Below are 27,500 nucleotides of genomic sequence, written 5' to 3'. Positions count from 1 at the left end.
AAGAAACAGGACAAGTGTTTCCTAACAATGTCTTTAATAATAAGGTTATTAAGGACTAGTGTTTCCTAACACTGTCTTTAATAATAAGGTTATTAAGGACTAGTGTTTCCTGACGCGGGTCTGAGTCATATGATGACCCATGGTTGATAAATTAGACACATGTGCAACTCTTGGGTATCTTTATTGAGGAAACGTTTCGCCACACAGTGGCTTCATCAGTCCATACGTAGGAGAAACTTGAAAAACAGGAGAAGAATGAGGTAATCAGTCCCTCAACCTTCAGTCGATGTGTTCAGTCCATCAATCTTGAATAGAATACGGCATATGAGTGGAGAAGCAGCTTATAAACCGTATGGCAGGAGAGGTGCAGCAGTCATAGGTCGTGTCACATTTGTTCAATGTGGAAGTAGGTCGTGCCCAAGAATTAGGCAAGCGAAGAATTCCTAAGTATTAAGATCCCCAAGAAGTTGCAGTGTCTGACAGGTTTGTAGGTGTATTGAGGAAACGTTTCGCCACACAGTGGCTTCATCAACCATGACCCATGGTTGCAGCTTTTGGTCACCTGACCGAGACCTTTCGCTGGCTTACCAGTCAACCCCTTCAAAAATTTTTGTTACTGTTATAGCCACTTAGTTCTTTGTATAGTTTATTAACTTATAGATATATTTTTGATTTATAAACCTAAAAGATAAAAATGTATTAACACCTGGGAATATCCAAGGAATATCATAAAAACAGCGTTCATTATTTTATATAGACTGTAAAAAATTCTGGAAACGTTTTTTATAAACAAAATTAATTTTTTGAGAATTTAAAAAAAAATATCTTTAATTTCTGTTATGAATCATTTGAATTTTTAATTATTATATACATGAATATATATATATATATATATATATACTGCCGCTTAGCCAGGGTGGTAGCGACGAGCAGGTCTTGTGTGGTCTCTGACGACCAGGTCTGCTGTGAATCTTCACGACCAGTTTTGCTGTGAGTCTTGACGACCAGGTCTGCTATGGTCTTTGACGACCAGGTCTGCTGTGGTCTTTGACGATCAGGTCTGCTGTGGTCTTTGATGAGATGGTCTACTGTGGTCTTTGAAAAGCAGGTCTGCTGTGGTCTCTGACGAGCAGGTCTGCTGTGGTTTTTGACGACCAGGTCTGCTGTGAGTCTTGACGAGCAGGTCTCCTGTGGTCTTTAACGACCAGGTCTGCTGTGGTCTTTGACGAGCAAGTCTGCTGTGGTCTTTGACGACCAGGTCGGCTGTGGTCTTTGACGAGAAAGTCTCCTGTGGTCTTTGACGACCATGTCTGCTGTGGTCTTTGACGAGAAAGTCTCCTGTGGTCTTTGACGACCATGTCTGCTGTGGTCTTTGACGACATGTTATCTTGGGTGGCTAGCACTCCCCCAAGTTATCCTGGGTGGCTAACCCTCCCCCAGGTTATCTTGGGTGGCTAACACTCACCCAGGTTATCCTGGGTGGCTAACCCTCCCACAGGTTATCCTGGGTGGCTAACACTCCCCAGGTTATCTTGGATGGCTAACACTCCCCCAGGTTATCCTGGGTGGCTAACCCTCCCCAGGTTATCCTGGGAGGCTAACATTACCCCAGGTTATCCTGGGTGGCTAACCCTCCCCCAGGTTATCCTGAGTGGCTAACACTCCCCCAGGTTATCCTGGGTGGCTAACCCTCTTCCAGGTTATCTTGGGTGGCTAACACTCCCCCAGGTTATCCTGGGTGGCTATCACTCCCCAGGTTATCCTGGGTGGCTAACCCTTCCCCAGGTTATCCTGGGTGGCTAACATTCCCCCTGGTTATCATGGGTGGCTAACCCTCTTCCAGGTTATCTTGGGTGGCTAACACTCCCACAGGTTATCCTGGGTGGCTAACCCTACCCAGGTTATCCTGGGTGGCTAACACTCCCCAGGTTATCCTGGATGGCTAACACTCCCACAGGTTATCCTGGATGGCTAACACTCCCCCAAGTTATCCTGGGTGGCTAACAGTCCCCAGGTTATCCTGGATAGCTAACACTCACCCAGGTTATCCTGGATGGCTAACACTCCCCAGGTTATCCTGGGTGGCTAACACTCCCCCAGGTTATCCTGGGTGGCTAACACTCTTCCAGGTTATCTTGGGTGGCTAACACTCTCCCAGGTTATCCTGGGTACCTAACCCTCCTCCTGGCTATCCTGGGTGGCTAACACTCCCCCATGTTATCTTGGGTGGCTAACCCTCCCCCAGGTTATCTTGGGTGGCTAAGACTCCCCCCAGGTTATCCTGGGAGGCTAACCCTCCCCCAGGTTATCCTGGGTGGCTAACACTCCCCAGGTTATTTTTGGTAGCTAACACTCCATAAGGTTATCCTGGGTGGCTAGTCCTCCCCAGGTTATCCTGGGTGGCTAACACTCCTCCAGGTTATCCTGGGTGGCTAACCCTCTCCCAGGTTATCCTGGGTGGCTAACCCTCCCACAGGTTATCCTAGGTGGCTAACCCCCCCAGGTTATCCTGGGTGGCTAACCCTCCTCCAGGTTATCCTTGGTGGCTAACACTCCCCCAGGTTATCCTGGGTGGCTAACCCTCTCCCAGATTATCCTGGGTGGCTAACCCTCCCACAGGTTATCCTGGGTGACGAACCCTCCCCCAGGTTATCCTGGGTGGCTAACCCTACTCCAGGTTATCCTCGGTGGCTAACACTGCCCCAGGTTATCCTGGGTGGCTAACACTCCCCAGGTTATCTTGGGTGGCTAACACTCCCCCAGGTTATCCTGGGTGGGTAACCCTCCCCAGGTTATCCTGGGTGGCTAACACTCCCCCAGGTTATCCTGGGTGGCTAACCCTCCCCCAGGTAATCCTGGGTGGCTAACACTCCCCCAGGTTATCCTGGGTGGCTAACCCTCTTTCAGGTTATCTTGGGTGGCTAACACTCCCCCAGGTTATCCTGGGTGGCTAACCCTCTCCCAGGTTATCCTGGGAGGCTACCATTCCCCTAGGTTATCCTGGGTGGCTAACACTCCCCCAGGTTATCCTGGGTGGCTAACCCTCCTCCAGGTTATCCTGGTTGGCTAACACTTCCCCAGGTTATCCTGGGTGGTTAACCCTCTCCCAGGTTATCCTGGGTGGCTAACCCTCCCACAGGTTATCCTGGGTGGCTAACCCTCCCCCAGGTTATCCTGGGTGGCTAACCCTCCTCCAGGTTATCCTGGGTGGCTAACACTCCCCCAGGTTATCCTGGGTTGCTAACCCTCTCCCAGGTCATCCTGGGTGGCTAACCCTCCCACAGGTTATCCTGGGTGGGTAATCCTCCTCCAGGTTACCCTTGGTGGCTAACACTCCCCCAGGTTATCCTGGGTTGCTAACCCTCTCCCAGGTCATCCTGGGTGGCTAACCCTCCCACAGGTTATCCTGGGTGGGGAACCCTCCCCCAGGTTATCCTGGGTGGCTAACCCTCTCCCAGGTTATCCTGGGTGGCTAACCCTCCTCCAGGTTATCCTGGGTGGCTAACCCTCCTCCAGGTTATCCTGGGTGGCTAACACTCTCCCAGGTTATCCTGGGTGGCTAACCCTCCCACAGGTTATCTTGGGTGGCTAACCCTTCCCCAGTTTATCCTGGGTGGCTAACCCTCCTCCAAGTTATACTGGGTGGCTAACACTCCCCCAGGTTATCCTGGGTGGCTAACCCTCCTCCAGGTTATCCTGGGTGGCTAACCCTCCTCCAGGTTATCCTGGGTGGGTAACCCTCCCACAGGTTATCTTGGGTGGCTAACCCTCCCCCAGGTTATCCTGGGTTGCTAACCCTCCTCCAGGTTATCCTGGGTGGCTAACCCTCCTCCAGGTTATCCTGGGTGGCTAACACTCTCCCAGGTTATCATGGGTGGCTAACCCTCCCACAGGTTATCTTGGGTGGCTAACCCTTCCCCAGTTTATCCTGGGTGGCTAACCCTCCTCCAAGTTATACTAGGTGGCTAACACTCCCCCAGGTTATCCTGGGTGGCTAACCCTCCTCCAGGTTATCCTGGGTGGCTAACCCTCCTCCAGGTTATCCTGGGTGGGTAACCCTCCCACAGGTTATCTTGGGTGGCTAACCCTCCCCCAGGTTATCCTGGGTTGCTAACCCTCCTCCAGGTTATCCTGGGTGGCTAACCCTCCTCCAGGTTATCCTGGGTGGCTAACCCTCCCACAGGTTATCTTGGGTGGCTAACCCTCCCCCAGGTTATCCTGGGTGGCTAACCCTCCTCCAGGTTATCCTGGGTGGCTAACACTCCCCCAGGTTATCCTGGGTGGCTAACCCTCCTCCAGGTTATCCTGGGTGGCTAACACTCCCCCAGGTTATCCTGGGTGGCTAACACTCCCCATGTTATCTTGGGTGGCTAACACTCCCTTAGGTTATCCTGGGTGGCTAACCCTCCCCAGGTTATCCTGGGTGGCTAACACTCCCCCAGGTTATCCTGGGTGGCTAACCCTCCCCCAGATTATCCTGGGTGGCTAACCCTCTCCCAGGTTATCCTGGGTGGCTAACCCTCCCACAGGTTATCCTGGGTGGCTAACCCTCCCACAAGTTATCTTGGGTGGCTAACCCTCCCCCAGGTTATCCTGGGTGGCTAACCCTCCTCCAGGTTATCCTGGGTGGCTAACCCTCCTCCAGGTTATCCTGGGTGGCTAACACTTTCCCAGGTTATCCTGGGTGGCTAACCCTCCCACAGGTTATCTTGGGTGGCTAACCCTCCCCCAGGTTATCCTGGGTGGCTAACCCTCCTCCAGGTTATCCTGGGTGGCTAACCCTCCTCCAGGTTATCCTGGGTGGCTAACCCTCCCACAGGTTATCTTGGGTTTCTAACCTTCCCCCAGGTTATCCTGGGTGGCTAACCCTCCTCCAGGTTACCCTGGGTGGCTAACCCTCCCCCAGGTTATCCTGGGTAGCTAACCCTCCTCCAGGTTATCCTGGGTGGTTAACACTCCCCCAGGTTATCCTGGGTGGCTAACCCTCCTCCAGGTTATCCTGGGTGGCTAACACTCCCCATGTTATCTTGGGTGGCTAACACTCCCCCAGGTTATCCTGGGTGGCTAACCCTCCCTAGGTTATCCTGGGTGGCTAACACTCCCCCAGGTTATCCTGGGTGGCTAACCCTCCCCCAGGTTATCCTGGGTGGCTAACCGTCTCCCAGGTTATCCTGGGTAGCTAACCCTCCCACAGGTTATCCTGGGTGGCTAACCCTCCCACAAGTTATCTTGGGTGGCTAACCCTCCCCCAGGTTATCCTGGGTGGCTAACCCTCCTCCAGGTTATCCTGGGTGGCTAACCCTCCTCCAGGTTATCCTGGGTGGCTAACACTCTCCCAGGTTATCCTGGGTGGCTAACCCTCCCACAGGTTATCTTGGGTGGCTAACCCTCCCCCAGGTTATACTGGGTGGCTAACCCTCCTCCAAGTTGTCCTGGGTGGCTAACACTCCCTCAGGTTATCCTGGGTGGCTAACCCTCCTCCAGGTTATCCTGGGTGGCTAACCCTCCCCCAGGTTATCCTGGGTGGCTAACCCTCCCCCAGGTTATCCTGGGTGGCTAACCCTCCTCCAGGTTATCCTGGGTGGCTAACCCTCCTCCAGGTTATCCTGGGTGGCTAACCCTTCTGGCTTAAAAATTGCAACAAAATCTTTCTTCTACACAATTCAAGATATGAATCTTTGTGTACTTGTAATGAGGTATATATACACCTCTCTGTCAGTGTATATACAATGGTACACATTTTTCAGTGTATTTACAATGAGAGATATACACTATGCATATATGCACTGACAGGGACACCTCTCAATGTGTATGCATTGCATGATAAACAGATCTCAAGATGTATATACTTAGACACCTCACAGGATATATAAGCTTAGAGATAGACACCTGGCAGAGTATATACACCAAGTTTTACAAACCTCTCCGTGTGTTTACACTGGCAGATACTTGCTTGTCTAAGCATGTACACTGAGAGATACACATCTCTAAGCATATACACTGAGAGATACATATCTCTAAGCATATACAATGAGAGATACACATCTCTAAGCATATACAATGAGAGATACACATCTCTAAGCATATATACTGAGAGATATACATCTCTAAGCATATACACTGAAAGATACACATCTCTAAGTATATACACTGAAAGATACACATCTCTAAGCATATACACTGAGAGATACACATCTCTAAGCATATACACTGAAAGATACACATCTCTAAGCATATACACTGAAAGATACACATCTCTAAGCATATACACTGAGAGATACCCAGCTATAAGCATATACACTGAGAGATACCCAGCTCTAAGCATATACACTGAGAGATACCCAGCTCTAAGCATATACACTGAGAGATACCCAGCTATAAGCATACATTCACTGAGGAATGCACAAGAGTGAAAATCTAAATGATCACAGATAGTAATGTTTGTCAAGAAACAGGACAAGTGTTTCCTGACGCGGGTTTCAGTCACATGGCTCACAGATGAAGCGTTTGGTCATCTGACCGAGGCCTTCTGCTGGCTTACCACTCCGCCCTTTTAAATGTTATTGTTATGATTACGATCATTGTTATATACTTAATGTAAATCTGTGAAATTATATTTCCTATTAAGAGACAATAATTTTTGCTTGCTATTTCTACACAAATATTATTGAAAATATTAAAATTTGTAAATATCCCAGTATCATAACATATTATTATTATTATTATTATTATTATTATTATTATTATTATTATTATTATTATTATTATTATTTTTATTTTTTTATTTTTATTGTTAATTTTATATTATTATTATTATTATTATTAATATTATTATATTTTTATTATTATTATTATTATTATTATTATTATTATTATTATTATTATTATTATTATTATTATTATTATTATTATTATTATTATTATTTTTATTATTATTATTATTTTTATTGTTAATTTTATATTATTATTATTATTATTATTATTAATATTATTATATTTTTATTATTGTTATTATTATTATTATTATTATTATTATTATTATTATTATTATTATTATTATTATTATTATTATTATTATTATTATTATTATATGAAGCGCCAAATCTGTGTGGGTCATTTAACAGAGGTAACGGCTGAGGCTCGACGCTCTTGTTGTGATCTAGGCACCTCAGTGTGGGTAATTAACAGATATATCTGCAGGTGTTAATGGTACTATTACATCATTAGTGGTAAATTTATTTGTCTAACTCGACAAGCGATATATGAGAGAATTTATCCACTTCCTTACCTGGGAGATGGTGGTAGTGGTAGTGGTGGTGGTGGTTGTTTTGGTTGTAGTAGATGTGGTAGTAGTGGTGGTGGTGCTGCTTCTACTGTTGGTGGTGGTGTTGCTACTGTTGCTGTTGCTGCTTCTATTGTGGCTGTTGGTGGTGCTGCTTGTGGTGGTGGTACTAGTAATGCTACTGCTGTTGGCGGTGCTGTTGCTTCTGGTGCTACTAATGATGGTGGTGATGATGCTGTTGCTACAGTTGTTGTTGATGGTGGTAGCGATGCAGCAGCAGCATCTGCTGATGCTGCTGCTACTCCTGCAGCTGCTGCTGCTGCTGTCGTTGCTGCTGCTGCTGCTGCTGCTGCTGCTGCTGCTGCTGCTGCTGCTGCTGCTGTCGTTGCTGCTGCTGCTGCTGCTGTCGTTGCTGCTGCTGCTGCTGCTGCTGCTGCTGCTGCTGCTGCTGCTGCTGCTGCTGCTGCTGCTGCTGCTGCTGCTGCTGTCGTTGCTGCTGCTGCTGCTGCCATCTCTCCGAGGAACAACAGCTGAAACTCCACTTTGATACCTCGACATTATAAGTCATGGTATCCCTGCTACCGAAAATCCCAGACCAGGTTACTGTAATTTCCCAAGAGGATCAGTGGCCGCTACCCAAATGCTTGAACAAGTGGAAGCCAAGAACGAAAGGTAATAAGAGGGAAGAGAAAGGAAGAAGAAGAGTTGCATCTTACATAAAAAGGAAGGAAACAGGGCAGAAATAATGGAAGGAGAAGAGAGAGAGAGAGAGAGAGAGAAGAGAAAACACTTCGTATGAAAGGAGGAGATAAGAGACAGTCAAATAAGAAAGGCCAAAACAAAAGGAAAGAAATAAAAAGGTAAAATCTCGTAGCCTTGTTGAAGATTATGTTATATCTTCGAAATTGGTCGTCCTGTGTTATTTAACTATTGTAAGAGCATATGTTCATCACTTAATATTATAGCGCGAAAGTCCCCATTTATAGCTAAAATAGAGACTTTCGGCGTTATATTATTATCTGTTAATATATGAAAAATACCATGGTATTATTGTTATTATCGCTATTATTGTTATTATCACTATTATCGTTATTATCACTATTATTGTTATTATCACTATTATTGTTATTATCGCTATTATTGTTATTATCATTATTTTGGTATTATTACTATTTTTTACTATTATCACTATTATGTTACTATTATGGTTAGGTAGGATTTCTTGTGTATAGAGTTTAAGTCTCGGAACCATCCGGTGAATTGTTCAATTGTTTATGTCCGGCTGGCTGACGTGGCTCAGCTGATCCAACCTGACGACACGTCAACAGACTGGCAAGTAGTCAGTCTGCTCCCACCTCTAGCCCTGACAACTGATCGTATATTGGCTCTTACGGTGTACAGTTGAATGGTTTTGAGAATTGGACTCTAGAGCTGACTCACTTTGATCCTCATTACTTTGAAAGACTCTTTTGATATTTATATTCTTGGTCAGTTCAGTAATCCATAGAGATACTTTACGGCCAGATTCAAAGGTCTTGTTAAATCTTGTACCTTTTGTATTTTGAGTTTACAGTCTTGTTAAGAAAGAGACGTAAATATTAATGAGGACTTAGATACAGGAAGAATAATTAAACTTCCTTATTAATATGACTTTTCCATGATTTTGAACTAAATGTATATGGTAAATTTATTGTACAAAGTATTAAGAGATAAGATAAAGTATTGTATTTAAATACTTTAATAAATTTGAATACTATTCTATGGAGTTTCCCAGTTGAAATTATTTCCCCTAGACTCTAAAAGACCTTTAAATAACTCGGATCCAAAAATCTTGTTGCATAAGAAATAAATGGTAACAGGCCACATTCTGAAGTTCTTTAAAAAAATTTCTTATTCGCAACAATTATCCTCAGTCGAACATAACTCAACTTACCCTAGTTGTATTTGAGTTAGTGTGTTACTAGTAACAATGTTGGTGAAAGTAACAGACTAGTAGTTGTATCGGTGGTGATAGCAGCTGTAGTTGTAGGGGTGGTGGTGGTAGCAGCAGTAGTTGTAGTGGTGGTAGTGGTGGTGGTATTAGTGGTGCTGGTAGTGGTGGTTCTGGTAGTAGTGGTGCTGGTAGCAGCAGTAAACAAAAGTATTACCTGCCACTAGCCCTCCCCAACGCACTATCTATCTATCTATCTATCTATCTATCTCTATATATATATATATATATATATATATATATATATATATATATATATATATATATATATATGCAATAAGATCACAGTGAACAGGTGATTTCAAAATATGCAAAACAACCACTCCGAAAGAATAGAGAAATTCCAAGCGCTTTCGTGACTACTCACATTATCCTTGATAATGTGAGTAGTCACGAAAGCGCTTGGAATTTCTCTATTCTTTCAGAGTGGTTGTTTTGCATATATATATATATATATATATATATATATATATATATATATATATATATATATATATATATATATATATATATATATATATTAACAAGTTGGCCGTCTCCCACCGAGGCAGGGTGACCCAAAGAGAAAGAAAATCCCCAAAAAGAAAATACCTTCATCATCATTCAACACTTTCACCTCACTCACACATAATCACTGTTTTTGCAGAGGTGCCCAGAATACAACAGCTTAGAAATATATACGTATAAAAATACACAATGTATCTCTCCAAACTGCCAATATCCCAAACCCCTCCTTTAGCCGGACTCAAGTCCGGCTATATAAAATAACCGGTTTCCCTGAATCCCTTCACTAAATATTACCCTGCTCACACTCCAACAGATCGTCAGGTCCCAAATACCATTTGTCTCCATTCACTCCTATCTAACACGCTCTCGCACGCTTTGTGGAAGTCCAAACCCCTCGCCCAAAACATCTCCTTTACCCCGTCCCTCCAACCTTTTCGAGGACGACCCCTATCCCGCCTTCCTTCCCCTACAGATTTATACGCTCTCCATGTCATTCTACTTTGATCAATTCTCTCTAAATGACCAAACCACCTCAACAAACCCTATTCAACCCTCTGAATAATACTTTTATTAACTCCACACCTTCTCCTAATTTCCACACTCGAATTTTCTGCATAATATTTACACTACACATTGCCCTTAGACAGGACATCTCCACTGCCTCCAACCGTCTCCTCGCTGCAGCATTTACAACCCAAGCTTCACACCCATACAAGAGTGTTGGTACTACTATACTTTCATACATTCCCTTCTTTGCCTCCATAGATAACATTTTTTGCCTCCACATATACCTCAATGCACCACTCACTTTTTTCCTTCATCAATTCTATGATTAACCTCATCCTTCATAAATCCATCCGCTGACACGTCAACTCCCAAATATCTGAAAACATTCACTTCTTCCATACTCCTCCTCCCCAATTTGATATCCAATTTTTCTTTATCTAAATCATTTGATACCCTCATCACCTTACTCTTTTCTATGTTCACTTTCAACTTTCTACCTTTACACACATTCCCAAACTCATCCACTAACCTTTGCAATTTTCCTTTAGAATCTCCCAAAAGCACAGTAACACCAGCAAAAAGTAACTGTGTCACTTCCCATTTTGTATTTAATTCTGCATAATTTAATTCCCACCCCTCTCCCGAACACTCTACCATTTACTTCTTTTACAACCCCATCTATAAATATATTAAACAACCATGGTGACATTACACATCCCTGTCTAAGACTTACTTTTACTGGGAAGTAGTCTCCCTCTCTTCTACACACCCTAACCTGAGCCTCACTATCCTCATAAAAACTCTTACAGCATTTAATAACTTACCACCTATTCCATATACTTGCAACATCTGCCACATTGCTCCTCTATCCACTCTATCGTATGCCTTTTCTAAATCCATAAATGCAATCAAAATTTCCCTACCTTTATCTAAATACTGTTCACATATATGCTTCAATGTAAACACTTGATCTACACATCCCCTACCCACTCTGAAACCTCCTTGCTCATCCACAATCCTACATTCTGTCTTACCTCTAATTCTTTCAATTATAACCCTACCGTACACTTTTCCTGGTATACTCAGTAAACTTATTCCTCTATAATTTTTACAATCTCTTTTGTCCCCCTTCCCTTTATGTAAAGGGACTATACACGTTCTCCGCCAATCCCTAGGTACCTTCCCCTCATACATTTATTAAACAAAAATACCAACCACTCCAACATTATGACCCCCCCTGCTTTTAACATTTCTGTCATGATCCCGTCAGTTCCAGCTGCTTTACCCCCGTTCATTCTACGTAATGCCTCACGCATCTCCCTCACACTCACATCCTGCTCTTCTTCACTTCTAAAAGATGGTATACCTCCCTGGCCAGTGCATGAAATTACCTTCTCCCTTTCTTCGTCGACATTTAAAAGTTCCTCAAAATATTCTCGCCATCTACCCAAAACCTCCGTCTCCCCATCTACTAACTCCCCTTCTCTGTTTTTAACTGATAAATCCATTTGTTTCTTAGGCTTTCTTAACTTGTTTAACTCACTCCATTTTTTTTTTCTTATTTTCATTAAAATTCCTTGACAGTACCTCTCCCACTCTATCTTCCGCTCTCCTTTTTCAATCTCTCACCACTCTCTTCACCTTTCTTTTACTCTCCATATACTCTACTCTTCTTATAACACTTTTGCTTTGTAAATACCTCTCATAAGCTACCTTTTTCTCTTTTATCACACCCTTTACTTCATCATTCCACCAATCACTCCCCTCAAGGAAGGTTCCTTGATGTTGGTGAGGGGCTCTTGATTTAGGGAATTGGATCTGTGCTCCAGTTCCCCGAATTAAGCCTGAATGCCTTCCACATCCCCCCCCCAGGCGCTGTATAATCCTCCGGGTTTAGCGCTTCCCCCTTGATTATAATAATAATAATAATCCACCAATAACTCCTCTTTCCTCCTGCCCCCACCCTCCTATAACCACAAACTTCTGCCCCACATTCTAATACTTCATTTTTAAAACTATTCCAACTCTCTTCAAGCCCCCACTACTCATACTTGCACCAGCCCAACTTTCTGCCAATAGTTGCTTATATATCACCCGAACTTCCTCCTCCCTTAGTTTATACACTTTCACCTCCCTCTTCCTTGTTGTTGCCATTTTCCTCTTATCCCATCTACCTCTTACTCTAACTGTAGCTACAACTAGATAATGATCCGATATATCAGTTGCCCCTCTATAAATGTGTACATCCTGGAGCCTACCCATCAACCTTTTATCCACCAATACATAATCTAACAAATTACTTTCATTACGTGCTACATCATACCTTTTAATATGTATTATTTATTACCAAACCTCTTTCTACACATAGCTCAATTAAAGGCTCCCCATTTTCATTTACCCCTGGCACCCCAAATTTACCTACTACTCCCTCCACAACATTTTTGCCCACTTTAGCATTAAAATCCCCAACCACAAGTACTCTCACACTTGGTTCAAAACTCCCCACGCAATTACTCAACATTTCCCAAAATCTCTCTCTCTCCTCTATACTTCTCTCTTCCCCAGGTGCATAAACACTTACTATAACCCACTTATCACATCCAACCTTTATTTTACTCCACATAATCCTTGAATTGATACATTTATAGTCCCTCTTTTCCTGCACAATTTATCCTTCAGCATTATTGCTACTCCTTCTTTAGCTCTAATTAGAACCCCCTGACCTAATCCCATTTATTCCTCTCCATTGAAACTCTCCCACCCCCTTCAGCTTTGTTTCACTTAAAGCCAGGACATCCAGCTTCTTCTCATTCATAACATCCACAATAATCTCTTTCTTATCATTTGCACAACATCCACGCACATTCAGACTTCCCACTTTGACGATTTTCTTCTAATTGTTTTTAGTAATTATTACCGGAAAAGGGGTTACTAGCCCATTGTTCCCGGCATTTTAGTTGACTTTTACAACACGCATGACTTACGGAGGAAAGATTCTTATTCCACTTCCCCATGGATATAAAAGGAAAAGTAATTAGAACAAGAACTAAGATAAAATCAAAGAAAACTCAGATGAGTGTGTATAAATAAACGTGTACATGTATGTGTAGTGTGACCTAAGTGTAAGTAGAAGTAGAAGTAGCAAGACGTACCTGTAATCTTGTATGTTTATGAGACAGACAATAGACACCAGCAATCCTACCATCATGTAAAACAATTACAGGCTTTCGTTTTACACTCACTTGGCAGGACGGTAGTACCTCCCTGGGTGGTTGCTGTCTACCAACCTACTACCTATACACACACACACACACACACACACACACACACACACACACACACACACACACACACACACACACACACATATATATATATATATATATATATATATATATATATATATTTATATATATATATATATATATATATATGTCGTGCCGAATAGGCAGAACTTGCGATCTTGGCTTAAATAGCAACGCTCATCTTGCCATATAGGACAAGTGAAAATTTGTGTATGCAATAATTTCGCCAAAATCATTCTGAACCTAACGAAAAAAAATATATTTCACTGTGTTTGTTTAGTATTAAATTATTGTAAACAAATCTAAAATATATTTAGTTGGGTTAGGCTAAAATAAATTGCACTTGTTATAATAAGGTTAGGTAAGTTTTCTAAGTTCCTTTTGGTGCAAAATTATAAATTTTTACATCAACATTAATGAAAAAAATATATCTTTAAACGTATAAGAGAAAATTTTAGAAAGGACTTAATTTTATATGAGTTCTTGCTAATTGACCAGTTTTATATATTCGGCATGACATATATGTCTATACATATATATATATATATATATATATATATATATATATATATATATATATATATATATATATATATATATATATATATATATATATATATATATATATATATATACACATATTAATATTAGAGATGAGATGTATCGGATGTGAAAATTTACATATCCGCGGATGCGGATATGTATGACTATGTCTTCTTTATTTTGGGGATGCGGATACGGATGTAAGAAATTGTGTGGATGTTCTGAAGATGCGGATGCGGATATCCGATACATCTTTACGTAGGCAGTACATACTAGGCACTTGTAGATATGCATCGGAGGTGAAAATTGAGATATCCAAGGATGCGGATGTGTGTGAGGATGTCTTATTTATTTTGCGGATGCTGATGCATATACGGATATCTGTTCACAGTTAAATGCGGACGCGGATGCGGATGTAAGAAATTGTGCGGATGTTCCTCAGATGTGTATGCGAATATCCGATACATCGTGTGCCCTAGTCTGTACGCAAAGCTATAGTTATTCTCTGTAAAATGTATTTTTGGTTAATATTTCCCATAAGAAATAATATTAATCCAATTAATCCGTTCCAGACACCCAAATATATTAACAAAATATATATTTTATAGAGAATAACTACAGTTTCACATACACACTAGGGCGTACGAAAACCGAGGTTCATATGGGTATAACGGTTCCAATACTACAAGAACACTCAAAAACACTCTGGAACATCAGAAATACTCTCTTATGACCCGCAATGAGTGTATGACATACAAAGAGGCGGATTATTAATTAAGGATATAGGATATATATATATATATATATAAGGTAAAATGATTCAGCTCCGTTTTCGCCCTGCAGGTTGGTCAAGTGCAGCTTCACTTCGGCTCCAAGGACTACATGGGCTCAGAACACACCGTCAATGGCACCTCCTTCCCAGCTGAGGTGAGACTCTCTCTTTCTTTCTCTCTCTCTCTGTTTACACAGGGTTTTCAAAGTTAAGGTTTCTAACTGAATATATAGTCTAAAACCTCTTTCCTACATTAGCTCACCCCCCCCGCTCTCTCTCTCTCTCTCTCTCTCTCTCTCTCTCTCTCTCTTTCTCTTTCTCTCTCCCTCTTTATCTGTCTTGCGACTTCATAACGACACGACAGCAAATATCTGACAGAAGGGTCGAGATTAGATCCTATGGCGATAGAGTCGTAAAAATCGCAAGCCAATAGATCAGTGGTTTATACCCGGGGGTATCCATGCCCCTTGAGGGTTATGGGAACCAAATAAAGGGGGTATGGGAACCAAGTAATGGGGGTGTGGGACTCGATTTCTGAACAATTTTAAAAAAAGTTGTTAGATTAAAATAAACTAACAACTGTTGTATTGTTAGCTATCCATATGTAAAAAGTTAAACCAAGTTGTTGACATCTTATGAAGTCACCTAACGATGGCGACGATGGTGACTTCCACAGTCTGGTGAAGGGAGGTTGGACACAGTGGGCAATCCACTGGAGTTCCGTGATCGTCAAGAGATTAGGAACCCCTGCAATAGATGAATAAGACACCTGTAGAAAAATAAGACACGTGTAGATGAATAAGACACAAGTCTTGCACCGTCTCCAGTATTCATAGGACTGATGCAGCCACTAGTGAGCGACACATCTACACAGGTGTTGCACACCTGTCTTATCCATCTACTGGACGGCTTTTAAACTAACAGTAACAGGCCAGTGCTCTAACCACTGGCATCAACACATAGAAAAGAAGAACATTGGGTGTATGGGATTTCACCCATTGAGGGTTAACCCGGTGCTTCAATAACTTAGGTGGCCCGGTGGCCTGGTGGCTAAAGCTCCCGCTTCACACACGGAGTGCCCGGGTTCGATTCCCGGCGGGTGGAAACATTTCGACACGTTTCCTTACACCTGTTGTCCTGTTCACCTAGCAGCAAATAGGTACCTGGGTGTTAGTCGACTGGTGTGGGTCGCATCCTGGGGGACAAGATTAAGGACCCCAATGGAAATAAGTTAGACAGTCCTCGATGACGCACTGACTTTCTTGGGTTATCCTGGGTGGCTAACCCTCCGGGGTTAAAAATCCGAACGAAATCTTATCTTACCTTATCTTAACTTCCAGTTGGAGAAACCTGGCTCATATATCATGTTCCTCTGTGCTGAAGGTGTTATTATGGCACCAGGTGTCGGTTAACAGCTAAATATATATCCAGGTGAGGTTGCCGCGTTGACTGTGTATACCTGAGTTTACCTGTGAATACCTGTGTATAACTGAGCTTACCTGTGAACACTCGTGTATAGTAACAGAGACTGAGGTGTGCCTGTCTGTTGCTCATGACCCACTGACAGTATCTTAAAGCTTTCTATCATCTCTTTTAAACCCACCAAAGTTTAGCCAGCTTAACGTGTGTGTGTGTGTGTGTGTGTGTGTGTGTGTGTGTGTGTGTGTGTGTGTGTGTGTGTGTGTGTGTGTGTGTGTGTGTGTGTGTGTGTGTCTGCTTCGTGTTAAAATAATTTAACTTTTTAGTAGTTATATTTAACTTTCATTGCTCTTGTACATTCATGCATAATTTCTCTCTCTCTCTCTCTCTCTCTCTTCTCCCTTCCACTCATTTATTCACTCACATTCCTTCAGGTCCTCCTTTATTACTCTGCTAATTCACTCAACATATTCACTCTCACACAGTCACTCGCTCGTTCACTCCCTCACTCGCACACTCCCTCTCTCACTCACCCCTCACCTCTCTCTCCCTCAGATACAGATCTACGGATACAACTCGCAGCTCTTCCACAACTTCTCCGACGCTGTGTCCAAAGCTCACGGCATCGTAGCGGTATGCATCATGATACAGGTGAGTGCCCGCCCCTCCTTCTCAACCATAATCCGAGGGAGAGGAGCTATACGCAGATAAACCGAACGTAGGAAAGAGAGAGACAGGAGCTTTACTACGACGTTTCCTGACGCGGGTCTTAGTCATATGATGAGCTGTAGCTGGACCTTTTGGTCATCCGACCGAGGCCTTCCGCTGGCTTACCCCTCCACCTCTTTTAAAATTAAAGTAGAAGTAGTAGTAGTAGTAGACGTAGGGAGAAAAGTGGAGCACATAAGTGAAGCAATCCTTCTCCCCAGCTCCCTTGGATATCGAACCTGGTTGTCTCCCATTGCCCTTACGGATTTAGCGCCGTCCCATGAGGATAAAATACTCGCAGCTTAGCACTCAAGAATCACACGCGAGAGTGATTTAGGGAATGATTAGCTTGATTACAGTAATGGGTAATTAAGTGTGGGTGACGTCAAATAATGGAGGTGAATACATGTCCTCGTGGGGGAGAGGACCTCAGTGTGAACGATACGACCAAGTGTGAACGATACGACCAAGTGTGAACGATAGGACCAAGTGTGAACGATACGACCAAGTGTGAACGATAGGACCAAGTGTGAACGATACGACCAAGTGTGAACGATACGACCAAGTGTGAACGATACGACCAAGTGTGAACGATACGACCAAGTGTGAACGATACGACCAAGTGTGAACGATACGACCAAGTGTGAACGATACGACCAAGTGTGAACGATACAACCAAGTGTGAACGATACAACCAAGTGTGAACGATAGGACCAAGTGTGAACGATACGACCAAGTGTGAACGATAGGACCAAGTGTGAACGATACGACCAAGTGTGAACGATACAACCAAGTGTGAACGATACGACCAAGTGTGAACGATACGACCAAGTGTGAACGATACGACCAAGTGTGAACGATACAACCAAGTGTGAACGATAGGACCAAGTGTGAACGATACAACCAAGTGTGAACGATAGGACCAAGTGTGAACGATACGACCAAGTGTGAACGATAGGACCAAGTGTGAACGATACCACCAAGTGTGAACGATAGGACCAAGTGTGAACGATACCACCAAGTGTGAACGATACAACCAAGTGTGAACGATACGACCAAGTGTGAACGATACAACCAAGTGTGAACGATGCGACCAAGTGTGAACGATACAACCAAGTGTGAACGATAGGACCAAGTGTGAACGATACGACCAAGTGTGAACGATACAACCAAGTGTGAACGATACGACCAAGTGTGAACGATACGACCAAGTGTGAACGATACAACCAAGTGTGAACGATACGACCAAGTGTGAACGATAGGACCAAGTGTGAACGATACGACCAAGTGTGAACGATAGGACCAAGTGTGAACGATACGACCAAGTGTGAACGATACGACCAAGTGTGAACGATACAACCAAGTGTGAACGATGCGACCAAGTGTGAACGATACGACCAAGTGTGAACGATACGACCAAGTGTGAACGATACGACCAAGTGTGAACGATAGGACCAAGTGTGAACGATACGACCAAGTGTGAACGATAGGACCAAGTGTGAACGATACGACCAAGTGTGAACGATACGACCAAGTGTGAACGATACGACCAAGTGTGAACGATAGGACCAAGTGTGAACGATACGACCAAGTGTGAACGATACGACCAAGTGTGAACGATACGACCAAGTGTGAACGATAGGACCAAGTGTGAACGATACAACCAAGTGTGAACGATAGGACCAAGTGTGAACGATACGACCAAGTGTGAACGATACAACCAAGTGTGAACGATACGACCAAGTGTGAACGATAGGACCAAGTGTGAACGATACAACCAAGTGTGAACGATAGTACCAAGTGTGAACGATACGACCAAGTGTGAACGATACGACCAAGTGTGAACGATGCGACCAAGTGTGAACGATAGGACCAAGTGTGAACGATAGGACCAAGTGTGAACGATACGACAAAGTGTGAATGATGCGACGAAGTGTGAACGATACAACCAAGTGTGAACGATACGACCAAGTGTGAACGATACGACCAAGTGTGAACGATAGGACCAAGTGTGAACGATAGGACCAAGTGTGAACGATACGACCAAGTATGAACGATACGACCAAGTATGAACGATACGACCAAGTGTGAACGATACGACCAAGTGTGAACGATACGGCCAAGTGTGAACGATACGACCAAGTGTGAACGATAGGACCAACTGTGAACGTGGTCCCAAACATTGTGAGGGAACATAAGGGATGCTGCCTCTCGAAAATACAGACGTTCTCTAGCTGAAGTGTCTATATGTCTGTCTGTCTGCCTGTCAGTCTGTTTGCCTGTCTGTCAGTCTGCCTGTCTGCTTTTGTCTGTCTATCTTCCTGTCTGTCTGCCTGCCTGCGTGCCTGCCTACCTGTCTTTCTGTTTACCTGTCTGTCTGCCCGTTTGTTTTCCTGTCTGTCTATCTGTCTGCCTGTTTGTCAGTAAGTCTGTCTGTCTCAATACATTGCGTATTTTTTTTTCAGTCTATTCTCGTATTAAACACATTCAAAAATACGTTATGTATTATTCATCCACTAGTATGCAATGTGTATTTCTGTATTAAGTATTCAAAAGTATTTTACTTAAGCATGGGAGACTTTCCAACATAGTTTGGAGGCCACGCAAGGATAAAGGCACATTCATCATCACTCGGTAACTAGCTGTCTTTCTAAAAGGGCACTGCTATGGCGATTATTATTATTATTATTATTACTATTATTATTATTATTATTATTATTACTATTATTATTATTATTATTATTATTATTATTATTATTATTATTATTATTATTATTGATGTTGTTGTTATTGTTATTGTTATTATTAGTAGTAGTAGTAGCAGTGGTAGTAATAGTTGTAGTGCTAGTAGTAGTAGTAATAGTTGTAGTAGTGCTAGTAGTAGTAGTAATAGTTGTAGTGCTAGTAGTGGTAGTAGCAGTAATAGTTGTAGTAGTGCTAGTATTAGTAGTAATAGTTGTAGTAGTGCTAGCAGTAGTAGTAATAGTTGTAGTAGTGCTAGTAGCAGTAGTAATAGGTGTAATGCTAGTAGTAGTGGTAGTAATAGTTGTAGTGCTAGTAGTAGTAGTAGCAGTAACAGTTGTAGTGCTAGTAGTAGCAGTAGTAGCATTAATAGTTGTAGTAGTGCTAGTAGTAGTAGTAATAGTTGTAGTGCTAGTAGTGTTAGTAGCACTAATAACTGTAGTAGTGCTAGTAGTAGTAGTAGTAGTAATAGTTGTAGTGCTAGTAGTAGTAGTAGCAGTAATAGTTGTAGTGCTAGTAGTAGTAGCATTAATAGTTGCAGTAGTGCAAGTAGTAGTAGTAATAGTTGTAGCGCTAGTAGTTTTAGCAGCAATAATAGCTGTAGTAGTGCTAGTAGTAGTAGTAGCAATAGTTGTAGTGCTAGTAGTATAGTAGTAGTAGCAGCAGTAATAGTAGTTGTAGTAGTGCTAGTAGTAGTAGTAATATTTGTAGTGCTAGTAGTGGTAGTAGCATTAATAGTTGTAGTAGTGCTAGTAGTATAATAATAGTCGTAGCGCTAGTAGTAGCAGTAGTAGTGGTAATAGTTGCAGCAATGCTAATAGTAGTAGTAATAATAGTTGTAGTAGTGCTAGCAGAAGTAGTAGTAGTAACAGTTTTAGTAGTAGTGCTAGTAGTAGTAGTAATAGTTGTAGTAGTGCTAGTAGTAGTAATAATAGTTGCAGTAGTGCTAGTAGTAGTAGTAATAATAGTTGTAGTAGTGCTAGTAGTAGTAGTAGTAATGGTTGTAGTAGTGCTGGTAGTAGTAATAATAATAATAATAGTTGTAGTAGTGCTAGAAGTAGTAATATTAGTTGTAGTAGTGCTAGTAGTAGTAAAAATAGTTGTAGTAGTGCTAGTAGTAGTAATAATAGTTGTAGTAGTGCTAGTAGTAGTAATAATAATTGTAGTAGTGCTAGTAGTAGTAGTAATAATAATAGTTGTAGTAGTGGTAGTAGTAGCAGTAATAATTGTAGTAGTGCTAGTAGTAGTAATAATAGTTGTAGTAGTGCTAGTAGTAGTAGTAGTAATAATAATAGTTGTAATAGTGCTAGTAGTAGTAATGATAGTTGTAATAGTGCTAGTAGTAGTAATAATAGTTGTAGTAGTGCTAGCAGAAGTAGTAGTAGTAACAGTTTTAGTAGTAGTGCTAGTAATAGTAGTAATAGTTGTAGTAGTGCTAGTAGTAGTAATAATAGTTGCAGTAGTGCTAGTAGTAGTAGTAATAATAGTTGTAGTAGTGCTAGTTGTAGTAGTAGTAATGGTTGTAGTAGTGCTGGTAGTAGTAATAATAATAATAATAGTTGTAGTAGTGCTAGAAGTAGTAATATTAGTTGTAGTAGTGCTAGTAGTAGTAAAAATAGTTGTAGTAGTGCTAGTAGTAGTAATAATAGTTGTAGTAGTGTTTGTAGTAGTAATAATAATTGTAGTAGTGCTAGTAGTAGTAGGAATAATAATAGTTGTAGTAGTGGTAGTAGTAGCAGTAATAATTGTAGTAGTGCTAGTAGTAGTAATAATAGTTGTAGTAGTGCTAGTAGTAGTAGTAGTAATAATAGTTGTAATAGTGCTAGTAGTAGTAATGATAGTTGTAATAGTGCTAGTAGTAGTAATAATAGTTGTAGTAGTGCTAGTAGTAGTAATAATAATAGTTGTAGTAGTGCTAGTAGTAGTAATAATAGCTGTAGTAGTGCTAGTAGTAGTAATAATAGTTGTAGTAGTGCTAGTAGTAGTAATAATAGTTGTAGTGGTGCTAGTACTAGTAGTAATAATAGTTGTAGTAGTGCTAGCAGTAGTAATAATAGTTGTAGTAGTGCTAGTAGTAGTAATAATAGTTGTAGTAGTGCTAGTAGTAGTAGTAATAATAGTTGTAGTAGTGCTAGTAGTAGTAGTAATAACAGTTGTTGTAGTGCTAGTAGTAATAGTAATAATAGTTGCAGTGGTGCTAGTGGTAGTAGTAATAATAGTTGTAGTAGTGCTAGTAGTAGTAGTAATAATAGTTGTAGTAGTGCTAGTAGTAGTAATAATAATAGTTGTAGTAGTGCTAGTAGTAGTAGTAATAAAAGTTGCAGTAGTGCTAGTAGTAGTAGTAATAATAGTTGTAGTAGTGCTAGTAGTAGTAGTAATAATCGTTGTAGTAGTGCTAGTAGTAGTAGTAATAATAGTTGTAGTAGTGCTAGTAGTAGTAGTAATAATCGTTGTAGTAGTGCTAGTAGTAGTAGTAATAGTAGTTGTAGTAGTGCTAGTAGTAGTAGTGATAGTAGTTGTAGTAGTGCTAGTAGTACTAGTAATAATAGTTGTAGTAGTGCTAGTAGTAGTAATAATAGTTGTAGTAGTGCTAGTCGTAGTAGTAATAATAGTTGTAGTAGTGCTAGTAGTAGTAGTAATAATAGTTGTAGTAGTGCTAGTAGTAGTAGTAATAATAGTTGTAGTAGTGCTAGTAGTAGTAGTAATAATAGTTGTAGTAGTGCTAGTAGTAGTAGTAATAATAGTTGTAGTAGTGCTAGTAATAGTAATAATAGTTGTAGTAGTGCTAGTAGTAGTAGTAATAATAGTTGCAGTAGTGATAATAGTAGTAGTAATAATAGTTGTAGTAGTGATAGTAGTAGTAGTAATAATAGTTGTAGTAGTGATAGTAGTAGTAGTAATAATAGTTGTAATAGTGATAGTAGTAGTAATAATAGTTGTAGTAGTGCTAGTAGTAGTAATAATAGTTGTAGTAGTGCTAGTAGTAGTAATAATAGTTGTAGTAGTGGTAGTAGTAGTAGTAATAACAGTTGTAGTAGTGCTAATAGTAGTAATAATAGTTGTAGTAGTGCTAGTAGTAGTAGTAATAATAGTTGTAGTAGTGCTAGTAGTAGTAGCAATAATAGTTGTAGTAGTGCTAGTAGTAGTAGTAATAATAGTTGTAGTAGTGCTAGTAGTAATAGTAATAATAGTTGTTGTAGTGCTAGTAGTAGTAGTAATAGTAGTAGTAGTGCTAGTAGTAGTAGTAATAATAGTTGTAGTAGTGCTCGTAGTAGTAATAATAGTTGCAGTAGTGCTAGTAGTAGTAGTAATAATAGTTGTAGTAGTGCTAGTAGTAGTAGTAATAATAGTTGTAGTAGTGCTAGTAGTAGTAATAATAGTTGTAGTAGTGCTAGTAGTAGTAATAATAGTTGTAGTAGTGCTAGTAGTAGTAGTAATAATAGTTGTAGTAGTGCTAGTAGTAGTAGTAGTAATAACAGTTGTTGTAGTGCTAGTAGTAATAGTAATAATAGTTGTAGTAGTGCTAGTAGTAGTAATAATAGTTGTAGTAGTGCTAGTAGTAGTATTAATAGTTGTAGTAGTGCTAGTAATAGTAATAATAGGTGTAGTAGTGCTAGTAGTAGTAATAATAGTTGTAGTAGTGCTAGTAGTAGTAGTAATAATAGTTGTAGTAGTGCTAGTAGTAGTAGTAATAATAGTTGTAGTAGTGCTAGTAGTAGTAGTAATAATAGTTGTAGTAGTGCTAGTAGTAGTAGTAATAATAGTTGTAGTAGTGCTAGTAGTAGTAGTAATAATAGTTGTATTAGTGCTAGTAGTAGTAGTAATAATAGTTGTAGGAGTGCTAGTAGTAGTAGTAACATGTACATAGTAATAAAAATGTGAATAATAATAACAGTTCTTGGAGAACGGTTTTCCTGAGGGCTTTTGATCCACAGAACTAGAGCGAACCAGGAGCTGAAGGACCCCTTGGGGTTTAGCCCTTCACCTTCATGAACATGATGCAGCAGAACTGCAAGAGGTCACTCACTCTCTAGCTTTTACTAAGAGCTCTTTATTCACTCAGTAACTCTTACTAAGAGCTCTTTATTCTCTCTCTAGCTCTTACTAAGAGCTCTTTATTCACTCTCTAACTTTTACTAAGAGCTCTTTATTTGCTCTCTAACTCTTACTAAGAGCTCTTTTGTTCACTCCCTAACTCTTCTAAGAGCTCTTTATTCACTCCTTAACTCTTACTAAAAGCTCTTTATTTGCTCTTTAACTCTTACTAAGAGCTCTTTATTTGCTCTCTAACTATTAGTAAGAGCTCTTTTTTGCTCTCTAACTCTTACTAAGAGCTCTTTATTTATTCTCTAACTCTTAATAAGAGCTCTTTTATTCGCTCTCTAACTCTTACTAAGAGCTCTTAATTTGCTCTCTAACTCACACTAAGAGCTCTTTATTCACTCTCTCTTACTAAAAACTCTTGTTGCTCACTTCAATTCTTTCCTACAATTATTTTTTCAGCGCAGGTTCCTCTGATTATCTCTCTCTAAATCCTCTTTCCTTACGTACCCTTAATAATAATAACAGCCGAGAAAGCAGAGGGTATCCCAAAGTGCTGGAGACGCGGGTATCCCCTGTCAGGCTTGTTTCCAGAGGTAAACAAGGCAACCGATACCAGCCGACACCAATGGAGTATTTATATTATATATTGGGTTAACAGATGTCAACACATATATACACATACACACACGCTCTCTCTCTCTCTCTCTCTCTCTCTCACACGCACACACACACACACACACACACACACACACACACACACACATACACAAGGTGACAGCAGTAGGGCAAGAGAGAGAGGGTTGGGTAGATTCCATTTTCTTGGACTGTAAGAAGGCGTTTGACACAGTTCCACACAAGAAATTAGTGCATAAGCTAGAGGACCAGGCAGGGATAACAGGGAAGGCACTGCAATGGATTAGGGAATACCTGTCAGGAAGACAACAGCGAGTCATGGCACGTGGCGAGGTGTCAGAGTGGGCGCCTGTAACGAGAGGGATTCCACAGGGATCAGTCCTAGGACCAGTGCTGTTTCTGGTATTTGTGAACGACATGACGGAAGGAATAGACTCCGAAGTGTCCCTGTTTGCAGATGATGTGAAGTTGATGAGAAGAATTCAATCGGACGAGGACCAGGCAGAACTACAAAGGGATGTGGACAGGCTGCAGGCCTGGTCCAGCAACTGGCTCCCGGAATTCAACCACCAAGTGTAAAGTCATGAAGATTAGGAAAGCGCAAAGAAGACCGCAGACGGAGTACAGTCTAGGTGAGCCAGAGACTACAAACATCACTCAAGGAAAAGGATCTTGGGGGAAGTATAACGCCAGGCACATCTCCTAAGGCGCACATCAACGAAATAACTGCTGCAGCATACAGGCGCCTGGCAAACCTAGGAACATCATTCCGCCACCTTAATAAGGAATCGTTCAGGACCCTGTACACTATGTACGTTATGCCTATACTGGAGTATGCGGCAGCAGTTTAGAACCCACATCTAGCCAAACATGTAAGGAAACTAGAGAAAGTGCAAAGGTTTGCAACAAGACTAGTCTCAGAGCTAAGGGGTATGTCCTACAAGGAGAGTTTAAGAGAAATCGACCTGACGACACTGGAGGACAGGAGAGATTGGGGGGATATGATAACGACTTATAAAATACTGAGAGGAATTGACAAGGTGGACAGAAACAGAAAGTTCCAGAGATGGGACTCAACAACAAGGGGTCACTGTTAGAAGTTGAAAACTCAGATGAATCGAAGGGATGTTCGGAAGTATTTCTTCAGTCACAGAGTTGTCAGGAAGTGAAATAGTCTGGGAAGTGATGTAGTGGAGGCAGGATCCATACATAGCTTCAAGAAGAGGTATGATAAATTTCGTTGAGCAGTAAGTGACCTAGTAGCGGCCAGTGAAGAGGCGGGGCCAGGAGCTGTGACTCCTGCAACCATAACTAGGTGAGTACAACTATGTGAGTACACACACCTTTCATTTCTCATGCGTAAACAGTGACAATTACCGTCAAGGCAGAGAACAACAACTACATTTTAAAATCTCTCGCTTCCTCCCACACTTTCTTACTTCCCAGTTTATTTACACTTTCTCTCTCTTTTCATTTGTCCTGTGGCTGTTTCAGCTTTTCTTTGTTTCTCTGTACCTTACTTCCTTCCTTCTTCTTCTTCTTCTTCTTCTTCTTCTTCTTCTTCTTCTTCTTCTTCTGTCGCTTTTTGTATTCAATACTAGATTATTATTTTCATTAAATTGTTTCTAATAATATTAATAATAATAAAATAAATAACAAAATAAATAATAATAATAATAATAATAATAATAATAATAATAATAATAATAATAATAATAATAATAATAATTACTGCAAGAAGCATAACAATAATCAATTAGTTTTCTGTGTATTCTTCTTCCCTTATACTTGATTCTCCTCTCGTTTTCCACTGCTTTTCTTCCTCTTGCATTTGTCCTCTCGTTTCTTCTTGTCGTGTCTTCTTGCCGGTGGCAGCAGCCATCGTCTGGAGGTAATGCTGGTGATCTCAGCCGCGGGGGGACAATCACGCCAGACGCAGCACAAGGACGAAGGAAAAAAAAGGGGGGTTTTCTTGTGTTCCTCTTTGTCATGTTCTCTCGTGAGCATTGCTGGTCTTGGATGAGGCCAGGGGAGGAGTAGAGAGAGAGAGAGAGAGAGAGAGAGAGAGAGAGAGAGAGAGAGAGAGAGAGAGAGAGAGAGAGAGAGAGGGAGATGGAGGGAGGGAGGGAATAGCAAGAGGTAGTGTCGGTCTGGTCATTCCATCTTAGCCAGGTCTCCTGTTAGGAGGGACGTAACTCTCCCTCGGGAGGATAGGGAGAATAGGGAGCGAGAGGGGGAGTGGACACTCTCACACAGCGACCTTCTGGGAGAGTGGCGACAAATGTTTGTCGAAACCTTGTCCATTTTTTCTTTTCCCTGTTGAGAGAGAGAGAGAGCGAGAGAGAGACAGAGAGAGAGAGAGAGAGAGAGAGAGAGAGAGAGAGAGAGAGAGAGAGAGAGAGAACAAATGATCGTTGGTCTACTCTCTCAAAGAAGAAAAATGGAAGGACTCGGAGTCCTCGAAATGTTTGTTTTTCAATGAACTTTACTGTCACGCACACACACACACACACACACACACACACACACACACACACACACACACACACACACACACACACACACACACACACACTCACACATAATAATAATAATAATAATAATAATAATAATAATAGAGCAAGTTGACATGGAAGATAAATCACAGTTGAGTCACAGAATGTTAGGGAGCACTTTCTAAGTGTCAGGGTAGCAGTGAAGTGGATTGAACTAAATATGGAGGTAGGCGAGGCAAACTGAATATTGTGCTGTTAACAGTTTTAAGAGGAGGAGGCGGCATGATTTGGATGAAGAGATGATAAACAACTAATACCTGTCAATGAAGCTTTAGAGGCAGGGACCAGGAGTTAAAACTTGATCTTTACAAACACAGCTTATTTAGTGTACACACACACACACGACACACACACACACACACACACACACACACACACACACACACACACACACACACACACACACACACACACACACACACACACACACACACACACACACTTGCATATACAGCAGGCCTAGTGTCTAATCGACATGTGCCTAGGACAAAAT

The 27,500-nt window shown here is 41.4% G+C and overlaps 1 protein-coding gene across 1 annotated transcript in view; it reads left to right on the top strand.

Moving 5' to 3' along the window:
• Positions 1-27,500, top strand: part of LOC128690467 (carbonic anhydrase-related protein 10) — a gene marked incomplete at its 3' end in the record, with an annotated part of 210,013 nt that overhangs the window by 77,173 nt on the left and 105,340 nt on the right. The window contains exons 4-5 of the mRNA XM_070080172.1: positions 14,978-15,061; positions 16,881-16,976. Of these exons, the coding sequence (XP_069936273.1) occupies positions 14,978-15,061; positions 16,881-16,976 (180 nt within the window). The remainder of the gene's footprint in view (positions 1-14,977; positions 15,062-16,880; positions 16,977-27,500) is intronic.

The sequence above is a fragment of the Cherax quadricarinatus genome, unplaced genomic scaffold (assembly GCF_038502225.1).
Source record: "Cherax quadricarinatus isolate ZL_2023a unplaced genomic scaffold, ASM3850222v1 Contig190, whole genome shotgun sequence".
Classification (NCBI taxonomy): domain Eukaryota; kingdom Metazoa; phylum Arthropoda; class Malacostraca; order Decapoda; family Parastacidae; genus Cherax; species Cherax quadricarinatus.
This window is presented reverse-complemented; position numbering and strand designations above follow the sequence as displayed.